This window comes from Natrix helvetica, assembly GCF_964273705.1.
Source record: "Natrix helvetica genome assembly, chromosome: Z".
Taxonomy (NCBI): domain Eukaryota; kingdom Metazoa; phylum Chordata; class Lepidosauria; order Squamata; family Natricidae; genus Natrix; species Natrix helvetica.
Window position 1 is genome coordinate 23,408,630 of NC_138554.1, and position 22,010 is coordinate 23,430,639.

General features: G+C 41.5%; 2 protein-coding genes across 5 annotated transcripts in view; one reads left to right on the forward strand and one right to left on the reverse strand.

The window, feature by feature from the left end:
* CNOT3 (CCR4-NOT transcription complex subunit 3) overlaps positions 1–11,755 on the forward strand; it is a 50,001-nt gene extending 38,246 nt beyond the window's left edge. For all 4 annotated transcript variants that reach the window (XM_081971556.1, XM_081971558.1, XM_081971557.1 and 1 more), the window contains exons 14-19: positions 230–407; positions 2,294–2,393; positions 4,589–4,790; positions 8,597–8,729; positions 8,889–9,014; positions 10,434–11,755. In XM_081971556.1, coding sequence (XP_081827682.1) covers positions 230–407; positions 2,294–2,393; positions 4,589–4,790; positions 8,597–8,729; positions 8,889–9,014; positions 10,434–10,532 — 838 coding nt within the window. In that variant the 3' untranslated portion in view covers positions 10,533–11,755. The remainder of the gene's footprint in view (positions 1–229; positions 408–2,293; positions 2,394–4,588; positions 4,791–8,596; positions 8,730–8,888; positions 9,015–10,433) is intronic.
* A 629-nt stretch (positions 11,756–12,384) lies between these two features.
* Positions 12,385–21,631, reverse strand: LENG1 (leukocyte receptor cluster member 1). The gene is made up of 4 exons (XM_081971560.1): positions 21,349–21,631; positions 17,316–17,483; positions 16,224–16,483; positions 12,385–14,037 (listed from the first exon to the last, which is right to left on the reverse strand). Exons 1-4 carry the CDS (start codon positions 21,478–21,480, stop codon positions 13,803–13,805), a joined length of 795 nt encoding a protein of 264 aa, XP_081827686.1. The 5' UTR covers positions 21,481–21,631; the 3' UTR covers positions 12,385–13,802.
* Positions 21,632–22,010: the final 379 nt, after the last annotated feature.

The following is a 22,010-nucleotide window of genomic DNA, read 5'->3' on the forward strand; positions in this document are numbered from 1 at the left end:
TAAGTCAGGAACAACTAGCACATGAGTGAGGAGAACCTTTACCTTTAATGGGCATCTTGCTTAGTAAAGAATATTCCATCCCCAATTGTAATCATAAGGCAAGGACCACCTCTGATCTGCAGCTGAAGTTATTTCCTTAAAATCTGTAAGGCCTCTTCTGACTCATTTTCCCAAAGAAATAGGGGTCCATCTGCCCAAGGGATATCTTTGTCTTGCTTCCTTCTGGTAGGAAAGAGCCCAGTGCAGCTCCTCAGCCATCAAGTGTCAGCAATAGCACTGGATCCAGCCTCCTGGTGCCTCTGACTGCCAACCCACCTGCCTCACCCACACCCAGCTTCTCCGACAGCAAATCTGCCCAGACGTTGCTCAACGGGCCACCCCAGTTCAGCTCCACGCCTGAGATCAAGGTTAGAAGCCCTCGGGTTCTCTTCTGCCATACTTTTCAACCAACAGACAGATTCAAAGCATTGCAGTGACTTTCGGGGAAGATGGCTGGGAGAATATTCAGAACCTGAAAATTTTAATCTGGGACATGCCAAGACCTGTGCTATAACCAGAGTTTTCCAACTTGTGGACCAGTGTTAGGATGAAAAAAAAGTGTTCAGTTGTTTAGATGTCTGAAATAAAACTGGCACAGCACAAGCTTTCCAAAGAAAGCTTCAGGACAGAGACATTGACAAAATTAAAGAAATTAAATTTTTTTTATCATGTACGTGTTGGCAGGAAATGAGCTGGTGATGGTTGGCTAGGAAACAGGTTGAGTTTGCGATACACAGCTAGATAAAACTATCAATTCTATGAGGATTTTTTTGGCTATGAGTGAAATTGTGAAAAAGCCAGATTTCTTGTCGGGCATCACTAGAAATAAAATTAGATGTTAAGCTGCCAATTTCTTAATTCCCTTTAATAAATCTGTGGTATGATTGTCTATGGAGACAATCTCACTCATCCAGGTCATGGTTGTCCCAAAGGTGCTTTTTCAAGACACAACTGGACTTTCTGGTTTTTCTTTGAAGATTTTTCACTTCTCATCCAAAAAGCTTCTTCATGTCTGACTGGATGGTGGGGAATGGAAGGATTTATACTCCTTGCAGACAGCTGGTCATTTGCATTCATTTAGGGGTCCTTAAAGCCACTTGGAGGTTTATCAATGTTCTCAGAATCACCTGAGTGGGGCAAATGGGTGTGGAGCCTTCTTTTGAAAGAACTGTGTTGTAGACCAGAGATAGATAGATGAACAGCCCTCTCTCAACAGAGGGGAAGGGATACAACATCATCTATCTCCGGTCCGCAACACAGTCTTTTCAGCAGTTCCCAGAAGGCTCCACACCTATTTGCACCCACTCAGGTTACTCTGATGACACTGATAAACCTCCAGGTGGCTTTAATGATTCACTAAAAGAATGCAAAGACCAGCTGTTTGCAGGGAGAATAAATCTTTCCATTCCCCACCATCCGGCCAGAGCTGAAGAACAAAACTCCTTCAAAGAAAAGCAAGAAAGTCCAGTTGCCTCTTGAAAAAGCACCTTTGGGACTGGTATGATTGGATTTGAAATACAATGTTCATTTTTTAGCATAATAGGCTGAAATTGATACCCCAATCCTAGAAAAGGGAAATGACCAAAATAGTAGAAGGATTGGAGCAGTTTTCCAAGGAGAAATGTAATAAGTTGTTTTAAACTATAGAGAGGCAAAAGAGAAGTAAGGGAGAACACAGTAGGGATGTATAAAATTCCACAAGACATGGGGGAAATATTTTTTATCCATTTCCCATAATATTAAAGTCTATGTCTTTCTGGTGAAGTTGAGTGAAATAGGATAATTTTTTTTAAAGTCAGTGCATGGTGGAATTGAGTGTCACAAAATGTAAGAATCTAGATGAAAAGATGAATGTGTGAGTGGCTGCTGGCCATGGTACAAAATACATTTCCTTCAAAACCAGGGCAGAATATTTGGGGGGATTAAATACTGGGGATGTTTTCATTCTAATTGTCTGCTTGAGAATTTCTAAGAAAATCCTTGATTTGCTCTTGTGGACACCACAAAGGCCTTTGATGTGGTTCAGCATGGCTTTAGCTGTTTTAGGACAGAACCACACGAGCTGATACATGGAGCTGGGTTTGTTCCATGTTAGCCTTTCAGCAGCTCTGTAAGGTTTGCTAATCAGAGAAAACATGATTGGCTTGAGCTCCCTCACAAACTTTGTTTATTCGTTTTGTTTTTAGCAGAGTTTTTAAACACATATCTGTTCTTCCTTACCTCCTTTCCTTTGGATGTCTCTTTTGCCCTGTAGGCACCTGAACCTCTAAGTTCGTTGAAATCCATGGCTGAGAGGGCAGCGATCAGCTCTAGCATAGAAGACCCTGTGCCATCTCTTCACCTGGCTGAAAGGGGTAAGTAGTGAGAAAGGGGGCATCTCCTCCCTTAAGCTATGGTCGGAAACAAAGCCAACCAGTGCAAAACCTCTGAAGTTCAGGATCAGGGTGTCAAAAGCTAGATTCCGCATCAAAAGCCTGTGTGTCTGGAGAGCTGTGATGGGTGGAAATTGTGCAGATGTCTGTCTGTCTCTCTCTCTCTCTGTGTCTCCCTCTCTACTCCCTCCCTCTCGTATGAAAGAGAGAGATCTCCTGCTGAAATCCAGTAACTTCATTTCCCAGTATTTTGAAGCAGAAAGTACCTAAAACTGTAATTTAAATCCTAAATGCGTCTTCCATGTCTAGATCAAACTTTTAAACTGCTAGATATAAGTCATTATCAGTACATGTTTTTGATACAGCTGACATACCAGCAGATGGGGCGGGCTCTGCGTCTCTCCATATTCACACAGTGTATTTGTTATCTGCCAAGAGCTTCCCACTTGAGCATACTGGTTTCACACTTAGGCACTCCAACTCACAAACCTATTCAGGGTCCTCCTAGTAGTATAGGGGAGGTGGATCCTTCAGGCATATCCTCCTTTAATGTTATTCCTGGTTCGATGGTCCTTCCTCCATCTTTTAATTTGATTTTGTTTTTGTGTACCCTCAAGAATCTTTGTTCTTAAACGCAGCTGAAAATTGCCTAATTACACACACACTGAAAAATCCCAGTCCTGCCTACATGTGGGATGAAGCCCCATTGGATGGATGGATGGATTTAAAATATTAAAATTAATAAGAATTGGGTGCAAAACTAGAAAACCAAAAGCAAGAGTGGCACATTGATGGCATCTTCCCAATTAGTCCACCAGTCCTCTCAAGCATAGAGCACCCCCATCAAGACCCCAAGTTAACTAGCAGAACAATGTTTTAATGGTCTTCTGGGAGGCAGAAGGGTGGGTACCTCCATAGAACAAAGAGATAACGCTCTTCTCCTAGACCCTGTAGCCGAAACTCCTTGGCTGAGGTTCACAGCATGTCCCTTCTGCCAAAATGAGTGGGGCGGCCAATCCCATTAGGCTGAGACGGTTCTTCAGATAACCTGGTCCCATTCGTTGCAATTGGATCCTTCTATCCCTAGCAAAGTTAAATATAGCCCTGGCCACCAAAATTTAACTCCCATGCATAAGAGCCAAGGTGGTGTAGTAGTTAGAGTGCGCACTGCAGGCTACTTCAGCTTACTGCTAGCTGCAGTTCGGCAGTTAGATTCTCATTGGCTCAAGGTTGACTCAGCCTTCCATCCTTCCGAGGTGGGTTAAAATGAGGATCCAGATTGTTGGGGGCAATATGCTGACTCTGTAAACCACTTAGAGAGGGCTGTAAAAGCACTGTGAAGCAGTATATATGTCTACGTGCTACTGCTATATGCCCCCCCCCCCCCACACACACACACCCCTGTCCTAATAAAGCATCAGACCCAAATTCTTCTAATCTTCCCTGTTCCTGAAATCCCAAATGTTTCTTCTTGCTTCGGCCATCCAATATATTGGCAATTCTGAAATCAATAGCCTTCTGCTTTGGAAGGAAAACAGGATATCCATCAAAATAAATCTCTTCAGGCCAGGAGTTAGCCTGTGACTTGCCGACTGCTTTTTTTTTTTTTTTTTTTATCCATTGGATTGTAAGAAACAAAGAGAATACTTGATTTTTTTTTTGTGCACAGCAAAATGAAGAATCTCGGCAAAAGCATGGATCAGGGAAATTAAAGAGGAGAAAGGGATCTGGAAGGGAAAAATGGAGGTCTTCAAAAAAAGGGGGGGGGAGGAAAATGTTTCCTCCCCATCAGCCTTCTCCACCTTGGTGTGCTCCAAAAGGGTTGGCTTACAATTTTCTAAAATGATTCCCAGGTTAGACGTCAAGAATAGAATATACCACTGAAGCCTGGTTTATATTTTCACCTATTTTTGCTCTCGTTATTTTTTCCAGGCAAATCTTTTTGGTCGCATCCAGGGACAGCATTTTTCAAACTTGGCAGCTTTAAAATATGTGGACTTCCAACTCCTGGAATTTCCCAGCCAGCCAGAATTCTGGAGTTTGAAGTCCATCAATCTTCAGATTGCCAGGTTTGAAAAAGAAAAATGTAGGATTTGGAGAGGAATAGGGATTATCAAAATAACTACAACCCTAAGTGTACAATTTCTGAGTGTTTCTTCCTCCTTTGTTTGCTCCAGCTGACATCTTAATTACTAGCACAACATCTCAGCCAGCCTCCAACCAGCCCCCCATCCAGCTATCGGAGGTGAACATCCCGCTTTCCCTTGGGGTGTGCCCTCTGGGGCCAGTGCCTCTCATTAAGGAGCAGCTCTACCAACAGGCCATGGAAGAGGCCGCCTGGCACCACATGCCTCACCCTTCTGACTCGGAAAGAATCCGGTAAGGGGGAACCATGGGAAAAAGCCTGGGGTCATGAGGGCATTGGAGTAACAATAGACCATCTCCTCTGAGAAATGGGGGAAGGCTGCAGGGCTCTGAAATTTATATTGTTGATGTAGTTTTCAAATTAGTCCAGCATCTTCTCTTAATGGTTCCTGAGCATACAGGTCATCCTTGACTTACAACCACAACCAAGATCAGAATTTCTGTTGTTAAGTAAGGCGGTGAGTTGCACATTTGATTCTATGGCCTTTTTCGCCATGGTTGTTGAACAAAATGCTGCAGTTCTTAAGTGAAACGTGGTCATTAAGCAAATCTGGATTTCCCCATTGACTTCACTTGTTGGAAGGGTCACAAATGGCGATCATGTGATCTCAGGACACTGCGGCTGTTGTAAACACCTGCGAGTTGCCAAGTGCCCAAGTTTTGATCACATGACCTTGTGGGGTGGCAAGAACTGGTGGCAAAATCCCTTTTCCAGTGTTGTAACTTCGAACTGGCATTAAACAAATAGGTCGCAAGTCAAGGACTGCCTATAGAGCTAAATGTCCCTTATCAAATGTAATAAGTATGTTAAAGGAGTGCAGAACCACCAACTCCAAGAGAAACCTTGGAAATGGCTACCAGAGCCTTTCTTTTGAAAATGGCTGTTTTGCTGGACAAAAGGAAGTCCTCAAATACGTTGGGGGTGATCACATGAAGAGTAATATCGATAGAAGAGAATATTTGTATCTTGAGGTAGAACTGGGAGGTACCTGGTGCTTGGTTGGTTGCTTTTTTGCAGACATTTTATTACCAAACTAGGTAACACCATCAGTGCTAGAAGGGTTTGCTCCCATTTTATATTCTAGACACGGGGGCCATCATAAATGTGAGTCAGTTGTCAAGCGTCCAAATGTAAATCACGTGAACATGGGGGACGCTGCAACAGTCCTAAGTATGAAAAATGATAATGTCACTTTTTTCAGTGCCATTGTAACTTCGAATTGTCATTAAGCAAACTGTTGTAGATCAAGGATTGCCTGAATTCTATTCTTCTTTTGTTTCAAGCTACTTTTTAACCAGAAGGATGAGCTCGCTAATTTTGCATAATTCCTGAAATATTCGCTCTTGCTTGAGAAAATTGCTCTTGCTTTTTGTTCCCTGCTTTTTGAATTTATGCTTTATAGCAGGGGTGTCCAAACTTGGGAACTTTAAGACTTGTGGACTGGCTGCGGAATTCTGGGAGTTCAAGTCCACAAGTCTTAAAGTTCCCAAGTTTGGACACCCCTGCTTTATAGCATCATCGATTAATATATATATATATATAAATATATCTCCTGACTTTGCTAATGGATTGTCTGGGAAGCACAAGAGTTATTTTGGCAGCAATTCAGCTTTAGATGTGTGAGCCAGGAGGCTTGTGAATCCAGAATTGGAGCCTTGTCAGGATTTCTTCTTGCCTGGACAAGCAAATGGAAGGAAAGCCCACCATTACAGTGATCCTGTGTGTGGGCATGTAAGCCACCAGGGTTGGCCTTTCAATTACGACCTTGCTCAAACATTCAGTCCTTGAGTCGGTGACTATCTGTGACTCTCTCACCATCCTTGCCTGCTTCTGATATTGATCCAGTTGCCATGCGCATTCATGCAATCAGGAGATGCTGATGAGCACATCAGATAGACAAACCAGACGTAGAGCAAGGCCTGTTGTATCCTGGCTGCCATTAGAAGGCTATGAATGTAGCTGCAGAAGCTGCTCTCTAGCCTTTTCCCTGGGATTGGCGGAGGGAGAGGTTGCAAACAACATATTAGAAGCAAAGAAAAACGTTGCAGGATCCAACCTGGGTCGGTCAACGGAACCAGAGGTTTTGTCTTCCAAGCTTTTGGACTTGTGCTGGAGCCTATCTTCAGAGAACTTCTCTGTGCACTTTAGTGCCTATTGTGTGTAGCTTTTCAGATGTAGATTAGGGTCTTGATGGCTGGCTATCATTGGCTGCTGTTGGCTGTTGGTTCCTTGTACTGCAAAGTCCGTTCCCCTTCCTCCCCTCCCCCGCTTCCTAAATACTTGATAACCTGGGGGTTAATCCCTTGGAATCTGTTGGGTAGCTTCCTCCTCATTTGTCCTACAATAGTTAATGGACTCCTGCAGGGGATCCACTTACCGCTGGATTGCAAGGACTCAAGTGAGAGTCATACGAGGCGACCCAAACTCATTTGTAGCCTCACATTGCAATAGATAAGGACATACATTCAATTTTGCAGCTACTAAGATTGTTGGACAAGCAGGCACAAAAACAGCCAGGGAAGTGATTGAAGCCTGGGAAACAGGCACGTTGTCAATCAACAGGAGTGCTGATTTATCCCCAACTTACCAAGTACTTAGGAGACAGGGACTTGGCAGCACAAGGAAACAACAGTCAATAATAGCCAGCCTTCCAACACCCTGAATCTACATTTAAAAAACTACACACAACAGGCACCAATAAATACCACACACAGAACAGCCCAGAGCACACAGAGAAGTTCCTAAGGACAAGCTCCAGCACGAGTCTGAAAGCTCGGAAGACTAAAGCTCTAGTCCCAGTGACCAACCCAGTTTGGATCCTGCAACATTATCCTGGGACACATATACACACAGGTGTGCTGTTGGTTGGACATTGAGGTAAATAAATAGATTTAATGTAGCTAGATTCTGTCTGACCACACTTCTGCTCTGCTTGACAAATGCTTGTCAGGGCACCAAAAGGAGCAAATTATGGCAGCAATCTTCGCTTTGCTTGTTCCAGTCCCACAAAAATTTATGTTGCCTCCCCACCCCCTCACTTAAGTGTCACGACCCAGTTTGAAACTCCTTCAACTTGCCACAATTCTCATCATGAACACAAAGTATTCCTCTTTCTTCCTTGGGTCACTTCCTAAAACTCAGGAGGGCTGACCTGTTTGGGAAGATTCGCTCCTAATGTCTGGGGAGATTCCCAGTCATCCAGGTCACGGTTGTCCCAAAGGTGCATTTAAAAGAGGCATCTGGGCTTTCTGGTTTTCCTTCGAAGATGTTTCACTTCTCCAGAACTGAAGCAGCTTCTTGGATGAGAAGCAAAACGTCTTCAAAGAAAAACCAGAAAGCCCAGTTGCCTCTTTTAAATGCACCTTCGGGATTAGCTCCTAATGTTGTAGATGAGAATTCCGGCCATTAAATGGCCTGAGGGAGGGAATGGGAATGGAGCCTGACCACCTCAGGATCCAGCCTTCAGGTAGCCATCAGTTGAGGAAGGATTGAGGCCGAATATTGTTATTCCTCACACTTACCATATTTCTTGGAGTATAAGACACACCTTTTTCCCTCAAAAAAAGAGGGTGAAAAGCTGGGTGTGTCTTATACACTGAATACAGCATTGTTGGCCTCCCATTTTTGGTCTCCCTTCACCAAAATGACCGTGCATAGCTTTTAGGCGGCTTCCAGGGTGTTCCTGGGGGCTGGAGAGGGCTAAAATGAGCGAAAAACAGGCAGTTTTTTTGCTCGTTTTTGCCCCCAGGAGCACTCTATAAGCCTCCTAAAAGCCTTTTGTTGACAAAACAGGCCTGTTTTTGTGAAAAATGGGCCATTTTGGGGAGGTTTGCATGTGCAAAAACTTTTTTTAATTTGCCTCTTTAAAATCTTAGTGCATCTTATACTCTGGTACGTCTTATACTCCGAAAAATATGGTAGGAGTCTGTATCTTTATGAAGGGGAGAACACACAGAAATCTTGTGAATTCTCTGATTTTCTCCTCATCTTATTTCTGTCTTTTCTGCTCTTGTTCTCCCTTCCTGTCCCCATCCCACAGGCAATACCTGCCTCGGAATCCCTGTCCGACTCCTCCATACCACCACCAGATGCCTCCTCCACACTCCGACACGGTGGAATTCTACCAGCGCCTCTCCACAGAGACCCTTTTCTTCATCTTCTACTACCTGGAGGTAACAGACAGTCCCTCCCTCCATCCCCTTTGGTAGTCGGAGAGGAATCGTGCTGCCTCCCTTCGCTGGGTCATGCCTAAGTATTACTTGGATCGGCATCTCTCCTCTCAACCTGCAAATCCCAGAGCTCTGATCTGTTTTTCCTCTCTCGCTTCCCAGGGTACGAAGGCACAATACCTGGCAGCAAAGGCACTGAAGAAGCAATCGTGGCGCTTCCATACAAAGTACATGATGTGGTTTCAGCGGCACGAAGAACCTAAGACCATCACTGATGAGTTTGAGCAGGTGAGGGTGAAGGTAACGGAAGATGGGCCCGTCAATGCAATTTTATCTGTATTAGCAAGGACGAAGGGTCCATTCCTCGTAGGAAGAACGCAACTGTGCGTGCATGTGTCCATTTTGAGCAGAGCACTTCACACAACATGGCATTTTGATTTTGTGAGGGGAAATCATATATGCAGGTAGTGTTGATTTGAACCCAAAATTACAGTTGTAAATCATGCCAGTCATTAAGCAGGTCACCCTGTGACTATTCCTGACTCTACACTTTTTTTTTTAGTGGTCATTAAGCAAACACTGCAATCATTAGATAAATCCATTGTCCACAATGGGTGTTTTTTGTTATGTCAAGCAGCCATAAATACGGAAGGTTGCTGAATACTCAAGAGGCAATTTGGTGGAGGAAGGACATCAGAACTTTGAATCTGGGTTGTAGGCCTGGGGAGTGCTATTGTAAATTTGAATAGCCACTGAGCAACAAGTTGTAAGTCAAAGACTATCTATAAAAATAGTTAAAAAGAAAAGTAACCCAGCTGTATTCAGATTAGCATCAGCCATGACCTTGTATTCATTGCAGCAATGCAGGGTTTAGCTACCATACAGGTCATAAGGGGCACTTTTTTTAAAGAATAGAATAAGAATTGAATTGAATTGAATTCTTAATTGGCCAAGCGTGATTGGACACACAAGGAATTTAATTTGATGCATATGTTTTCAGTGTACATAAAAAGACAAGATACGCTTTTCAAAAATCATAAGAATCAAGGTACAATACTTAATAGTCATAGGATACAAATAAGCAATCAAATCGTACCAGGAAACAATATAAATCATAAGGACACAAGCAACAAAGTTATAGTCATGCAGTCATAAGTGGGAGGAGATAGGTGATAGGAAAAATGAGAAGATTAATAGTAATACAGACTTAATGAATAGTTTGACAGTATTGTGGGAATGATTTGTTTAGCAGAGTAATGGCGTTAGGGGAAAAACTGTTTTGTGTCTAGTTGTCTTGGTGTGCAGTGCTCTATAGCATCGTTTTGAAGTAGGTGTTGAAACAATTTATGTCCAGGATGCAAGGGTTAGATTAAAATTTATGTCTAGGATGCAAGGGTTCAGATTAAAATCTGAAATAGAGGTTCAAACAATAATTCTCTATTCTTCCTTAGTATTGACATAGCAAGAATAGGCCATAACTTCCTACTGCTTCCTCCAAAATTGCCAAAGTTGTAAACTTCAAGTAACATTCTCTGAGGCTCTTGCATGACAAGGAACCAGGCCCACTGAAAGCCACAGGACTTCTGCTTTCATGTAGGAGGGCAGGTATCATTTAGCAACAGTCCAGGATTCCTTTAGATTACTTTTTAAATGTGTTCAGTAAGGCAAGAGGTCACAAATTGTGTTGTGTTTCCTGTTTCTGCTCAGGGCACTTACATCTACTTTGACTACGAGAAATGGGGCCAGCGCAAAAAGGAGGGTTTCACCTTTGAATACCGCTACCTGGAAGACCGGGACCTGCAGTGATGCCCTGGGGCCAACAGGGGGTGCCAAGTTTTCCTTCCAGAGACAGCTGTGGTGATGTGCTGGGGGCAGCGGCAAAGGAAGACCCACCTACCCCTCACTTCTCTTCATCTTCCTCCCCAAATTACAACCGGGGTGGGAGGGGGCAAGCCGCATGTTTAAAAAAAATGCATGCAAGTTTTAAAAATGACCGCAGGACGGAGGAAGAGGGGCAGCGGCAGTGGCAGGCTTCTCCTCTGCCTTTTCTTTGCTCTCTTCTGCCCGTGAAGAGGTCAGAAGTGGGAGGGGGGAAAACACCCTTCCTACGCACCAAATATGGGTGCCATAATGGAGATTAAAAGGAAAAAAAAAGAATTTGAGAATCTCACCAAAAGAGTGGCTTCTCCCGTTCTCCATTTTTGTGTGTGTGTTCTAAATAAGAGCATTTCAGCCCCGTAATTATTGCAGCAAACACAAACACCCCACTTGCCCTTTTGCTAGCCCTCCCCAAACTTTTTTTTGGGTGCAAACTCCGCCCTGTCCCCCCCTGTCCCTCCCCCCCGGTTTGGCTAGATGCCCAAGTATGATTTTTGACAATATCAGGTCCCATGAAGCTTTGTGGTGACCGTTCTCCGACCCCTTCGTCCACTTGCCACTGCTGGAAATGGCAAATTGGCAAAAAATAATAATAGGATTTGCAAATTTGGAAGCATCAACCTCAAGTTACCAAGGCTCCCGGTGACCACGGAAATTCTGGTGGATTGGCACCTGTCAGTTTTTGGCCATAATTTTTGACTTGCTTTTTTTGCAAGTTGTAAGGAGAACCCCTTAAAGGCCATCTACTGTCATCATGCCCTTAATCCTCCTCATTTGGAAGAGTCCCTTTGCGGACTGGAATGATGACTTTAGAGATTCTACCTTCTTCCCATTCCCCCCCCGTCCCCTGGTCCCAAATGCTGCTTCTCGTTTCCAGCCTTCCAAAATATTGCCACCATAAATTTAAGAGCTTGTATCTAATCTGCTGCTCCTCCCACAGGAAGACACCCCCACTCTCCCCAATAAGATTTGCAATTTATTCCTAATTGGAAAGGGAGACATTTGGGAAAACTTTGGGGGGGGGGAGGTGGGACTGATTTCTCAACCAGCCCCCCTGAACTGGAGCATCCTGCCCACACCGCTGTTAAGATATTTTTTCGTAAGCCTATTTTCATTTTGGAAAATATTTATGAATAAATAGTTTTATATGAGTGTTGTTCTTCTGTTGTACGCGGGGGTGGGGGGTGGGAGAAAGGACTCTGCAATTTTTGGGGGTATGAGCTGTGAGTCAGAATGATGCACAATATATTCAAGCCCTATGCAGATAGTCCTTGACTAACAACTACAATCGAGCCCAAAATTTCTGTTGCTAAGCGAGATGTCAGGTGAAATTTGCCCCATTTTATGCCCTTTTCTGGCCACTGTTAAGTGAATTGATGCAGTTGTTCAGTTAGTAACTGTTAAGTGGCTCCCTCATTGACTTTGCTTGTCAAAAGGTGATCATGTGAACCTGGGACACTGCAACCGTCATAAATATGAATCCAATGTTGCCAAATGTTTGAATTTTGATCACATGACCATTGGGATGCTGCAATAGTCGTAAATGGAAAAGCGATCATAAGTAACTTTTTTCAGTGAGGTATTCGTGTGGTGACGATAAGGTCACCTTTCTCTATAAACCCCAACTTAGAAGCCTGAAGCAAGAACATTCATTTTTATAAGTATGACTATAAGTAAATTTCCTTGGCCTGCTTTGAGCAATCCATTTGCTAGTTTTGTGAGAATTTGTAATATTCCAAAATAATATAGTTTATGGCTGACCAGGACAACATCACGGGAATATACTAAAAAGGGAAATGTTTATTTGGATAATGAATAAGCAGCCAGATACCCAGCAACATTTGAAGCAAATTGTGGCTGCTTATTTTCCAACCAATCTTAGAGAATTCTGCAGTAATATGGTCACAAATAATCATCGCTTGTTTACAATACATAGATAGCGTGTTAAGCTTTAAGTCTAGAGCAGAGTTTCTCAACCTCGGCCCCTTTAAGACATGTGGACTTCAACTCCCAGAATTCCCTAGCAAGCTTAAAGGGGCCAAGGTTGAGAAACACTGGTCTAGAGTAACAAATCAATCTCATTCAGTAATATGGTCACAATCAATCATCACTTGTTTATAATACATAGATAGCATGTTAAGCTTTAAGTCCAGAGTAACAAACCAATCTTATTCTTAAGATGTGCTTTTGCAGGTTCACGTTATGGACAATACAGTCCTGTTTTTGCATAATTTGGCTAATTAGCACATCACCATCTCTCCTACATCACTTAGCCTACATTACCATGAAGTACTCCAGTCTTTCACATCTTACAACATAACCTTACAACTACTGCCTCTGAATGCTCTTATTACAAGGATAAATCTTCACAGTGGGCCAAAATCTTTCTCATGCTCATTTTTCTAATGGCAGAAGGTCACATACAAAAATGAGCACTGAATTACAATGGCAGGAAAACTGGCAATGCTAATTTTGACAACCACATTTTTTAAAAAAAGAATGACCCCTCACCACCTCCAGGATCTTCCACCATTTATTCTTGAAGAAGTCTCCTCAGTATATTCCAGGCTTAGTGCTTTTTGACTAGTACCTTGGTCCATCTCTTAGGGCAGTAAACTATTATTTCAAGACAGATGTACATGGCACTGCTTCAGTTCTCCATACTGCCTGAGATGGGTTTGCTGCTTCTATATTTACAATTAAATTCAGAATCATTGACATGGTGCCCCCTAAAATATTATTTTCAGGAAGGCTATAAAGAATAAAGCGAGGTTACTGGATCAGGAAATTTTATCCTTTTTTAATCCAGCTTTGAGGGGTTTTTTTCTGGCAGTTCAGAGCAAACAGTGAAAATAGATTCATTAATTGCTTGGCTGATTTTCCTGCTCAATATTGTTTTCTAGTGAATGATAATTATAATTGAGCAAAAGTCGTCCTAGAAGCCATACGACAAGTCATTTTTGGCCTGATTCTGCAGGCTTATGGCCAGAAATCTTTTATATATAAAGTTTTTTTATTTTTTCATAACATAACCACATGTATACTATTACATAGCCAACATCGTGTTGTATTACTAAATGTTTACATCAATTCAGAATAGAATTTCTTCATAGAATTTTTTACGGCCAGAAATTCTATGAAGCATTTTGCACTCAACAGTTTCACAGCTGAAGAACTTGGTTTGACTAACTTCCTGCTTTACACCCACTCAATTCGACTGTCTTTCACTGCTCTCTGTCTTGCCAGCAGGGGGTTGAACTGTGAGTTGTAGCCACGTTTCCTTTCATCCATTTCCTCCTCTTCCTCCCGGCGTGGACCCATTCCAGATCTCTGGGCAAGAAGAGATTCGGTTCGAGCTCGTTCTGCCTGTTCCCTCTGCAACCTTTCCTGGCGGAGCTGTTCTAGAGAGCATGATGGGGAAGAAGATGGGCACCTAGAAAGGGAAAGGGAAAGCAAAAGGAAAGAAAGGGAAGAGAGATGGGACCCAGGAAAGTTCATCAATCCACAAGGGGAGGCAGAGATACGGTTTGCCTAAATTCTATCTCTGCAATAATCAGGGGTTTGGGGATCTCCAAGTATGCACTGAATTTTAGGGAAGGAATTACAGGTTGTAGGAGCCATGGTGGTGCAATGCTTAGAACACAGTATTGCAGGCTAATTCTGCCCACAGCCAGAGTTCGATCCTGGCAGCGCTCAAGTTTGACTCAGCCTTTCATTCTTCCAAGATCAGTAAAATGAAGATCCAGATTGTTGAGGCCAGTATGTTAATATTTGTAAACTGCTCAGGGATGCTGTAAAGCAATACGGCCATGATGGCTAACCTATGGATGTGTGCCACAGGTGGCACACGGAGCCCTCTCTGTGGGCATGCAAGCCGTTGCCCAGCACGTGTGCCTCCTGCTGGCCAGCTGGTTTTTGGGTTTACTCTGCAGGCGGGAGGCACATGTGCATATCTTTTGTTCTGTCCCGTGATTCCAATGAATATGCAGACACCGGCTTGGCTGTCTGCCACAACTTATTACATAGATAAAGCCACCCCTTGGCTAGGAGCCTAGAACACTATCTTCAAGAAACCAAGATTAGACTTACGGAATGCTTTCTCAATGGCTAGTAAAATGGACTGTTGTTTCCTGCAAAGATTCCCCTCCCGTCGCTCCACCTATAAACTCTTTGGGAGGGGCCACAACCTTAGCCAGCTGTCCCTACTCCCTTCTATGACATCTTCTCCACAGCTGTTCCTTTCTCCTCTCAGCTCTACATACACACAGATCAGGGACAACCTCCCTCTGTTCCTCTTCACTGCTCCCTGACTCAGATACCACATGGTGGCCAACAGGCCTCTCTTGTTCCTGCTCTGACTCCAAACACCCTCCAGAGTCTTCCTCATCCTCCAGAGCAGTCCATTAATGGTCTGAGCTGTCAGAGCCCACCAACAGCTCAGACGGCCGCTGCTGGGCCACAACACCTTTCTCCTCACTTTCTGTAGTCTGTGCCTTCCCAGATCTCCGGAGATTCCCCCCACCCCCAGCACTATTTTGCGAAGGGAGGATTTCCCCCCTCTCAGTAATGTTTTGGGACAGGAGGCTTTTTTCCCCTCCCCATTGCTGTTTTGGGATGGGAGGCTTTCCCTCCCACCAGCACTCTTTTGGGATGGGGGGGCATGCGCGTGGGTTGAGGGGAGTGCAGGGATGTCACACTCGGATGTGCAGGGGGTGGGATGCATGGGAGGTGTATTACATTATGGATGTGGGCACATGCGTGCTTTTGCTACTCTAGGAAAAAAAGTTAAGCCATCACTGCACTATGGTATATAAGCATTAGTCCTCGACATACATCTATTCATCTAGTGACCAATTGACATTACAGTGCCAATGAAAAAAGTGACATGATGTTATTACCACCGTTGCAACATCCCCAATGGTCACTTGTTCAAAATTTGGGTGCTTGACAAGAGGCAGGCATTTGCGATATTTGCGCTGTCCCAAAGCTACGCAATCATCATTTGTAACCTTTCCAGCTGGCTTCTGACAGTCAATGGGGGAAGCCAGATTCACTTAAAAACTGCAGTGATTCGCTTACAACTGTAGCCAAAAGGTCATAAAATGCAGTACAACTCACTTAACAACTGCCTTGCTTAGCAATGGAAATTTTGGGCTCCATTGTGGTCATAAGTCGAGGACTACCAGTAGTACAGTTCTGGTTTTATATTCCCCGGGGCCTGTTTAAAAGGAGCAGATAATATGGTCGTGCATAGAATATGAGGTTCTGCAGAATCAGAAGGGCTATTCTTTTAATCAGATTAGCTCCAACATGGTTGACACTGTTGTGTACCTTCAGCACATGCCCTGTGATCCTATAATAGCTACATATAAGCTGGCTTTATTCCAAGCAAACAAAAGATGCAACCCGGTTTGCATCCCAATAAAACACCGGCCTCACAAAGATAACTTGGCAGCCATATACAAAATCAGATCTAATCCTTAAATACTAGTAGGCCCACCACCCTATATTCTGCTTTGCAGGGTCCTTCCAAAAACAGAAAATCCCTCACTGAACAACAGCCATTTGCTGCTCGATATTGACAATTTTCTTGAGTGCACAACGAAAGGGATTACCCACCTAAGTGCTAGGTTTCCTTTGCTTTCATTGTGCTTTGGTTTTCCTTTTTCTTTCTTTTCTTCCTTTTTATTAGAGCACTTCTTCTTGTATAAATGTTTCCCCATCTCAGCCAAGGGGTCCAGCCTTCCCTTAAGTTTCTCATCTTTGGCATTGATTTTGCTACGATCTGGCAGCTCCTGGTACCATGGAATGGATGTCTGAGACTCTGCTGCACTTTGGCCCAAATAAGTCAGGATTCCTAGAGCTTTTTCCTTTCGTTCCTGTAAGGGATATAAAGCCAAGGAAATTACTCATGCTATCCATCCATCCATCCCCCACATACATATTCTAGTGCTCCAAGTATACAATTCTAATCAAAGGAGTATTTCCCTATTCTTCTTCTGTAAAGTAAACTGCTTACTGTGGATTCAGTGAACATCGTGTGATCCAATGCAGAATATCATCTAATAATCACCCTTTTCCTGACATGTTTTAATTAACAGTAACCACTAGGCATTATGCTACTATGGTTTAAAGTACAAGAATATGATTATTTAGGATACGAAAATTAGCTGAAGTTGTCTGAAAGTTGAATCATGTCAACAGGACTAATATTTTTGTTAGTTTTAGACGTTTCAGTGCTTCTCAAGGCAGCTTCATCAATCAGAGCAAGCTAGCTAGGCAAAGTGTCATTGGAATGTACGAACTCTTACCACAACTTCAGGGGTTTCCTCTCCAAAATGCGTTGCTATATGTCAATGCAAAAACTCTCAAGTCATCCTAGCAAAGGTGTCTGAAAGTTGAATCCAGTTGCCATGATTCAACCTTCAGATACTTTTGCCTGGATGACTGACATATTACATTGACATATTAGCCTGGTCATTTAGATTATCAGGAAGGAATAATGCATTTAGGGTTAAAAAAAACCTGCTAAATCAGGATTCTATTCATCAACAAGCAGATTTATTTAAAAGATGTGTACCTAAATATTAATACTACTGTTCGTACTACGTTCTCACAGCTCATAAACAGGAGTCTGCCTATCTCAAGGCTTTCAGTGCCCACTTAGGTAAACTTTTTTGGCAAACTGCATTCCCACTTTTCCACAATTACCTTTTCCTGCTTCTTCTCCTCTTCATATTCTTTGTTGCCACTCTCTTGCAACCCCTGAAAGAGGTTAAGATGTCCTGAGGGCTTTTCTGAATCCAAAGAAACAAGGTCTGAGCCACTCTTATCACCTCCTGACAGACGTGCTTTCTTCCGTAAGAATTCGGTCCGGGCCTAAAATCAAAGGCAGATATCTATCCAAGGCTTACACTTAGGTCAATTTGTCCAAGACAACTTCCTAAATAGTGTGAAAGCCTCTGTGTGTTTCAAGTCAAGAGCAAGTAAGGTGATAATAAAAACAAATCTAACACATTCGAGCCACAGAGTCTACATTTAATTATTGTGTTTAAATAGAATATCGATAAATCAGCTAACCTTTAAATTAGACTATACCAGATCTCCTCAGATGATAGGAGTACAGTAATACAATCAAGAGCACATATAATGGCATTGTTATCTCTGGATGCACAAAAGGCCTTTGATAATGTGAACTGGCAATTTATGATAATGCAATTTCAAATAATGGGATTTGGTGAGGGATTCATAAATATGATCAAAACGATATACAATAACCAATTGGCAAAAGTAATGGTAAATGGTGAGATGACAGGAAAGATAGAGATCACGGAGGAAACTAGACAAGGATGTCCACTATCACCATTATTATTTATACTGACACTAGATATTTTGAATAGAGAAATACGACAAAATAAAGAAGTAAAAGGGATGAGGGTCAAGAAAGAAGAATATAAATTACAAGCATTCGCAGATGATTTGGTGTTTATTATGGAAGATCCAATAGAAACAGGGCCAAAACTAGTTGAAATAGTAGAAGAATATGGAGAAGTAACGGGCTTGAAGATTAATAAATATAAAACAAAAATTATGGTGAAAACTATGACAGAAAAACAGAAAAGAGAGTTGATGGGGAAACTGAACATATAGGTGGTGAAAAAAGTGAAATATTTGGGTATTCAATTGACTTCAAGGTGTGTAACACTAAAGGAGGATAACTATTATAAGGTGAGAAAACAAAGAAATAGATCTGAAAAGATGGAAAAACCTACAATTATCATTGATGGGAAGAATAGCAGTAGTAAAGATGAATATACTACCAAGACTGCTAAACCGACTCCAAACAATACCGATAAAATTAGAGAAAAAATATTTTGAAAGTATGAATAAAATAGTGGGAAAATATATATGGCGGGGGGGGGAGCAAGAATTAATATAGAAATGTTGCAAGATGCAAGAGTTCAAGGTGGATTTGGATTATCAAACTAGGAATTATATTATCAAGCAGCGGGATTATCTTGGATGAAAGAATGGATCTTACTGAGTAATACAAGATTATTGACATTGGAAGGTCATGATTTGCAACTAGGTTGGCATGCTTTTTTGTGATATGGTAAAAGTAAGGCACGTGGCTATTTTCAAAGACATTATGTAAGGGATAGATTGTTAACAATATGGGATAGAGTGAAAGGGAAACACTATTTAGAAGTACCAATGTGGTTTTCAACAATGGAAGCATTGACACATCCAAATATTAGTAGTATGAAAAATATCATTAGATACAAAGATATCTTAACAGAAAGAGGGGAACTAAAACAAAAACAAGAATTAGAAAAACAAGGGATTGATATAGGATGGTTTTCACAATTGCAAATACAATCAAGATATGAAAAAGATAAAAGGGAATATGGTTTTAACTAGGAAGTTCGGAGTTGGATAAGATACTTATGGGAACGGAAGAAAAAATAATCAAGAAACTATATAGCTATCTACTAAGAACTAGGTTAGAAGAAGAAGTGGTTAAAGATACAATGGTAACTTGGGCAAGGAATTTTGGTCACACGATTGAGTTAGAAAAGTGGCAACAACTATGGGAAAGGAACTATAAATTAACCATGTCAACAGCTTACAAAGAAAACTTATACAAAATGTTTTATAGATGGCACATGTCACCTGAAAAATTAGCAAAGATGTTTAAAAACAAATCAGCGAAATGTTGGAAGTGTCAACAAGCAATAGCTTCCTATTATCATATGTGGTGGACATGTGCAGAAGCAAGGAAATATGGACTAAGATAAGAGTATGGTTAAAGAAAATGTTACAACAAGAAATAGAATTTAGACCAGAGATATTTTTACTAGGTATTATCCCAGAGAAATTCAAGAAAGAGGATACTTGTTTGATTATACATGTAACTACAGCAGGAAGAATCATATTTGCCCAAAATTGGAAACTAAATAAGCTACCAACAGATGAAGAGATAATAAAAAAGATATTAGATTGTGCAGAGATGAGTAAGTTGACAATGAAAATAAAGGAAAAAGAGGAATTGGAGTACTTCAAGACATGGGGAAGATTTTATGATTGGCTAGACTAGAGAAAGGAAACTAGAAAAGAAAGTAGGGATATAGAACCCAGACAATGCACTGTTAAATGGAAAAGGGGGGAGGGGTGAAGAGGAAAACAGAAAAGAAAATATTAAATATATAAGTATATATCCAAGAGGGAGACACAAAGGGGGGGGATGTAGTTAGGATAGATTAGCGAAGGTAAGGGAATAAGAAATGATATTAAATTATATTTGGGTTTGCGGAAATACCATCCCAAGGAAACATAAACTGAGACCGAAAAGAGACACCTACAATAATAGAAAAGAAAGGGAGAGAGGAGGAGAAAATGAAAGGAAGATGGAGGAAAGAAGAAAAAGGTAAGGAGAGGAGGATAGAAGGGAGAGGAAGAGAAGGAGAGAGGGCAGGAAGGGGAAGAGGAAGAGTAGGAGTAGGAGAAAGGGAAGGGAAGAAGGAAGGGGAAGGAGAGGAAGGAAGGAAGTAGAGAAGGGAAGGAGAAAAGAAAGGGAAAATAAGGTGGTGTTACAACAGGAGGAAGGGATGGTAAACAAAAGCAACCCAAACTGTATATTATAACCTATTAAATGAAACAATAAATGTATAAAAATGATAAATGTAAAGAAGAATAACAATTATGTGAAGATATACTTAAAATGGTATGTAAGAGAATAAAAAATAAAAATAATTCTGGAAAAAAAAGAACAATATATCAATTCAGGATATACTGTGTCAGAAAAGGAAAAGAAAACAATTAATATTAAAAGAATGTTAGGATGTATGTATGTGAGAAGGCCAGAAAAAGGCACTTTAATACATCATGCAGAGTTTTGCATCTCATTTATTTGTTCCCTCCATATTAATAGTAAACTTCAGATTAAAGGAAACAGCAATGTGATCTTCCAACATTTACAATAACAAAAATGGTCTTATGACACCTTGTCATTTTTCTTCTTTCTTCCATTGATTTAATAACAGCAGAAGAAATCCTGATTTCAATCAAATCCCAGATTAAGTAGAATCCATTTTGGCAAAGAATTTAGTTCCGCAGTTTAAAATCTTTCATTTTTTTAAAACTGAGGATGCTTCTGTTGTTACAGAATACAGAAAATTGAAGAAGGTGGCAGGCAGTTTGATTCTGACAACAATAGAATGCCATTGTTGTCAAAACCAAACTGTCACCTTGTTCATTTTTTTTCTAAGTCTGGATAAAATTCAGGTTTGGCTTTGTTTTTTTATTAATCCATCCAGGAAGATGAATGCAGGATTATTCTGTACGCAGAATTCACAAAGTGATAGAATCCAGACACAATGTTCAGATTCCATATAAACCTTTAGCACTGCAACTCTTTCTGAACAGTGGCCAAATGGGAGTTAGATCCCTGGAACTAATGTTTACCTCACTTCCACACTAGGGAGTTGAGATTGTCCGTTTGGAAGCACTTAACTTTTATGGATTTGATTAGATGCATGTACTAAAGTATTACCATAACCCCAAACTCGCTATAAAAAGAAATACATGTTGACACCTTTCCTTCAGAGGAAAATAAACACAAAACAGATGGGCAGAACCCGCATGCGCAGTAGAATGTTCGATTTAAAACTACTGCGACCACTTGAAATACTGAGGTTACGCAATAATTCCAAACCTTTCCGCATGACCCTTGACGACTACTTACTTCCTGTTCAGCTAAAAGGACTCGGGCCTCCCTCTTTTGCCGCTGAACTTCAGCCTCCGCTTCGTCCCGTCGTACGCGAGCCACATTGTCTTTGTTGCGGACGTGCCACGACTTCTTAGGAAGAATATTCATTCCGGCTGCTTATGACAGTGCTAAAATCTCCAAAAGACTTCACCGTGGAGCCCCGCCCTTTTGCTCTGTTCCGATGCAATAATTTGCGGTTGCGGTTAGTTTCACTTCGCAATCGCATGGGGGCTTGGTTCATCCGGAATTCTCATTGGCTCGCCTTTATTCTTACCTGCTATTTGATTGGCTTGGACTAGTGCTTTTCAAACTTGGCCACATACTTGCTGGAGAATTCTGGGATAGACTATCATAGTAAGGATAAATTATTCAACTCAGGATATACAAGACTGTGTCAGAAAAGGAAAATAAAATAATTAATATTAAAAGAATGTTAGGATATAAGTGTGGGAGAAGTTCAGAAAAGGGTATTTGAAAAAAAAGAAAAAGACAGTTGAAAAAGGCATCATGAAGAGCTTTGTATCTCATTTATTTGATCCCTCCATATTCACTTAAGCTTCAGATTAAAGGAAACAGGTAATGGGATCCTCCAACATTTACAATAATAATAAAAATGATCTTACGACACCTTGTCACTT

What these genes read in the sequence shown, in the direction of transcription:
- LENG1 (XM_081971560.1), bottom strand. Translation starts at nt 21,480, where the DNA reads ATGAATATTCTTCCTAAGAAGTCGTGGCACGTCCGCAACAAAGACAAT. An exon ending in AGGAGAAGAAGCAGGAAAAG is followed by an intron (nt 16,484 to 17,315) that starts GTAATTGTGGAA and finishes TATCCCTTACAG; the next exon opens with GAACGAAAGGAAAAAGCTCT. An exon ending in AAAGGAAACCTAGCACTTAG is followed by an intron (nt 14,038 to 16,223) that starts GTGGGTAATCCC and finishes TTCCCTTTCTAG; the next exon opens with GTGCCCATCTTCTTCCCCAT.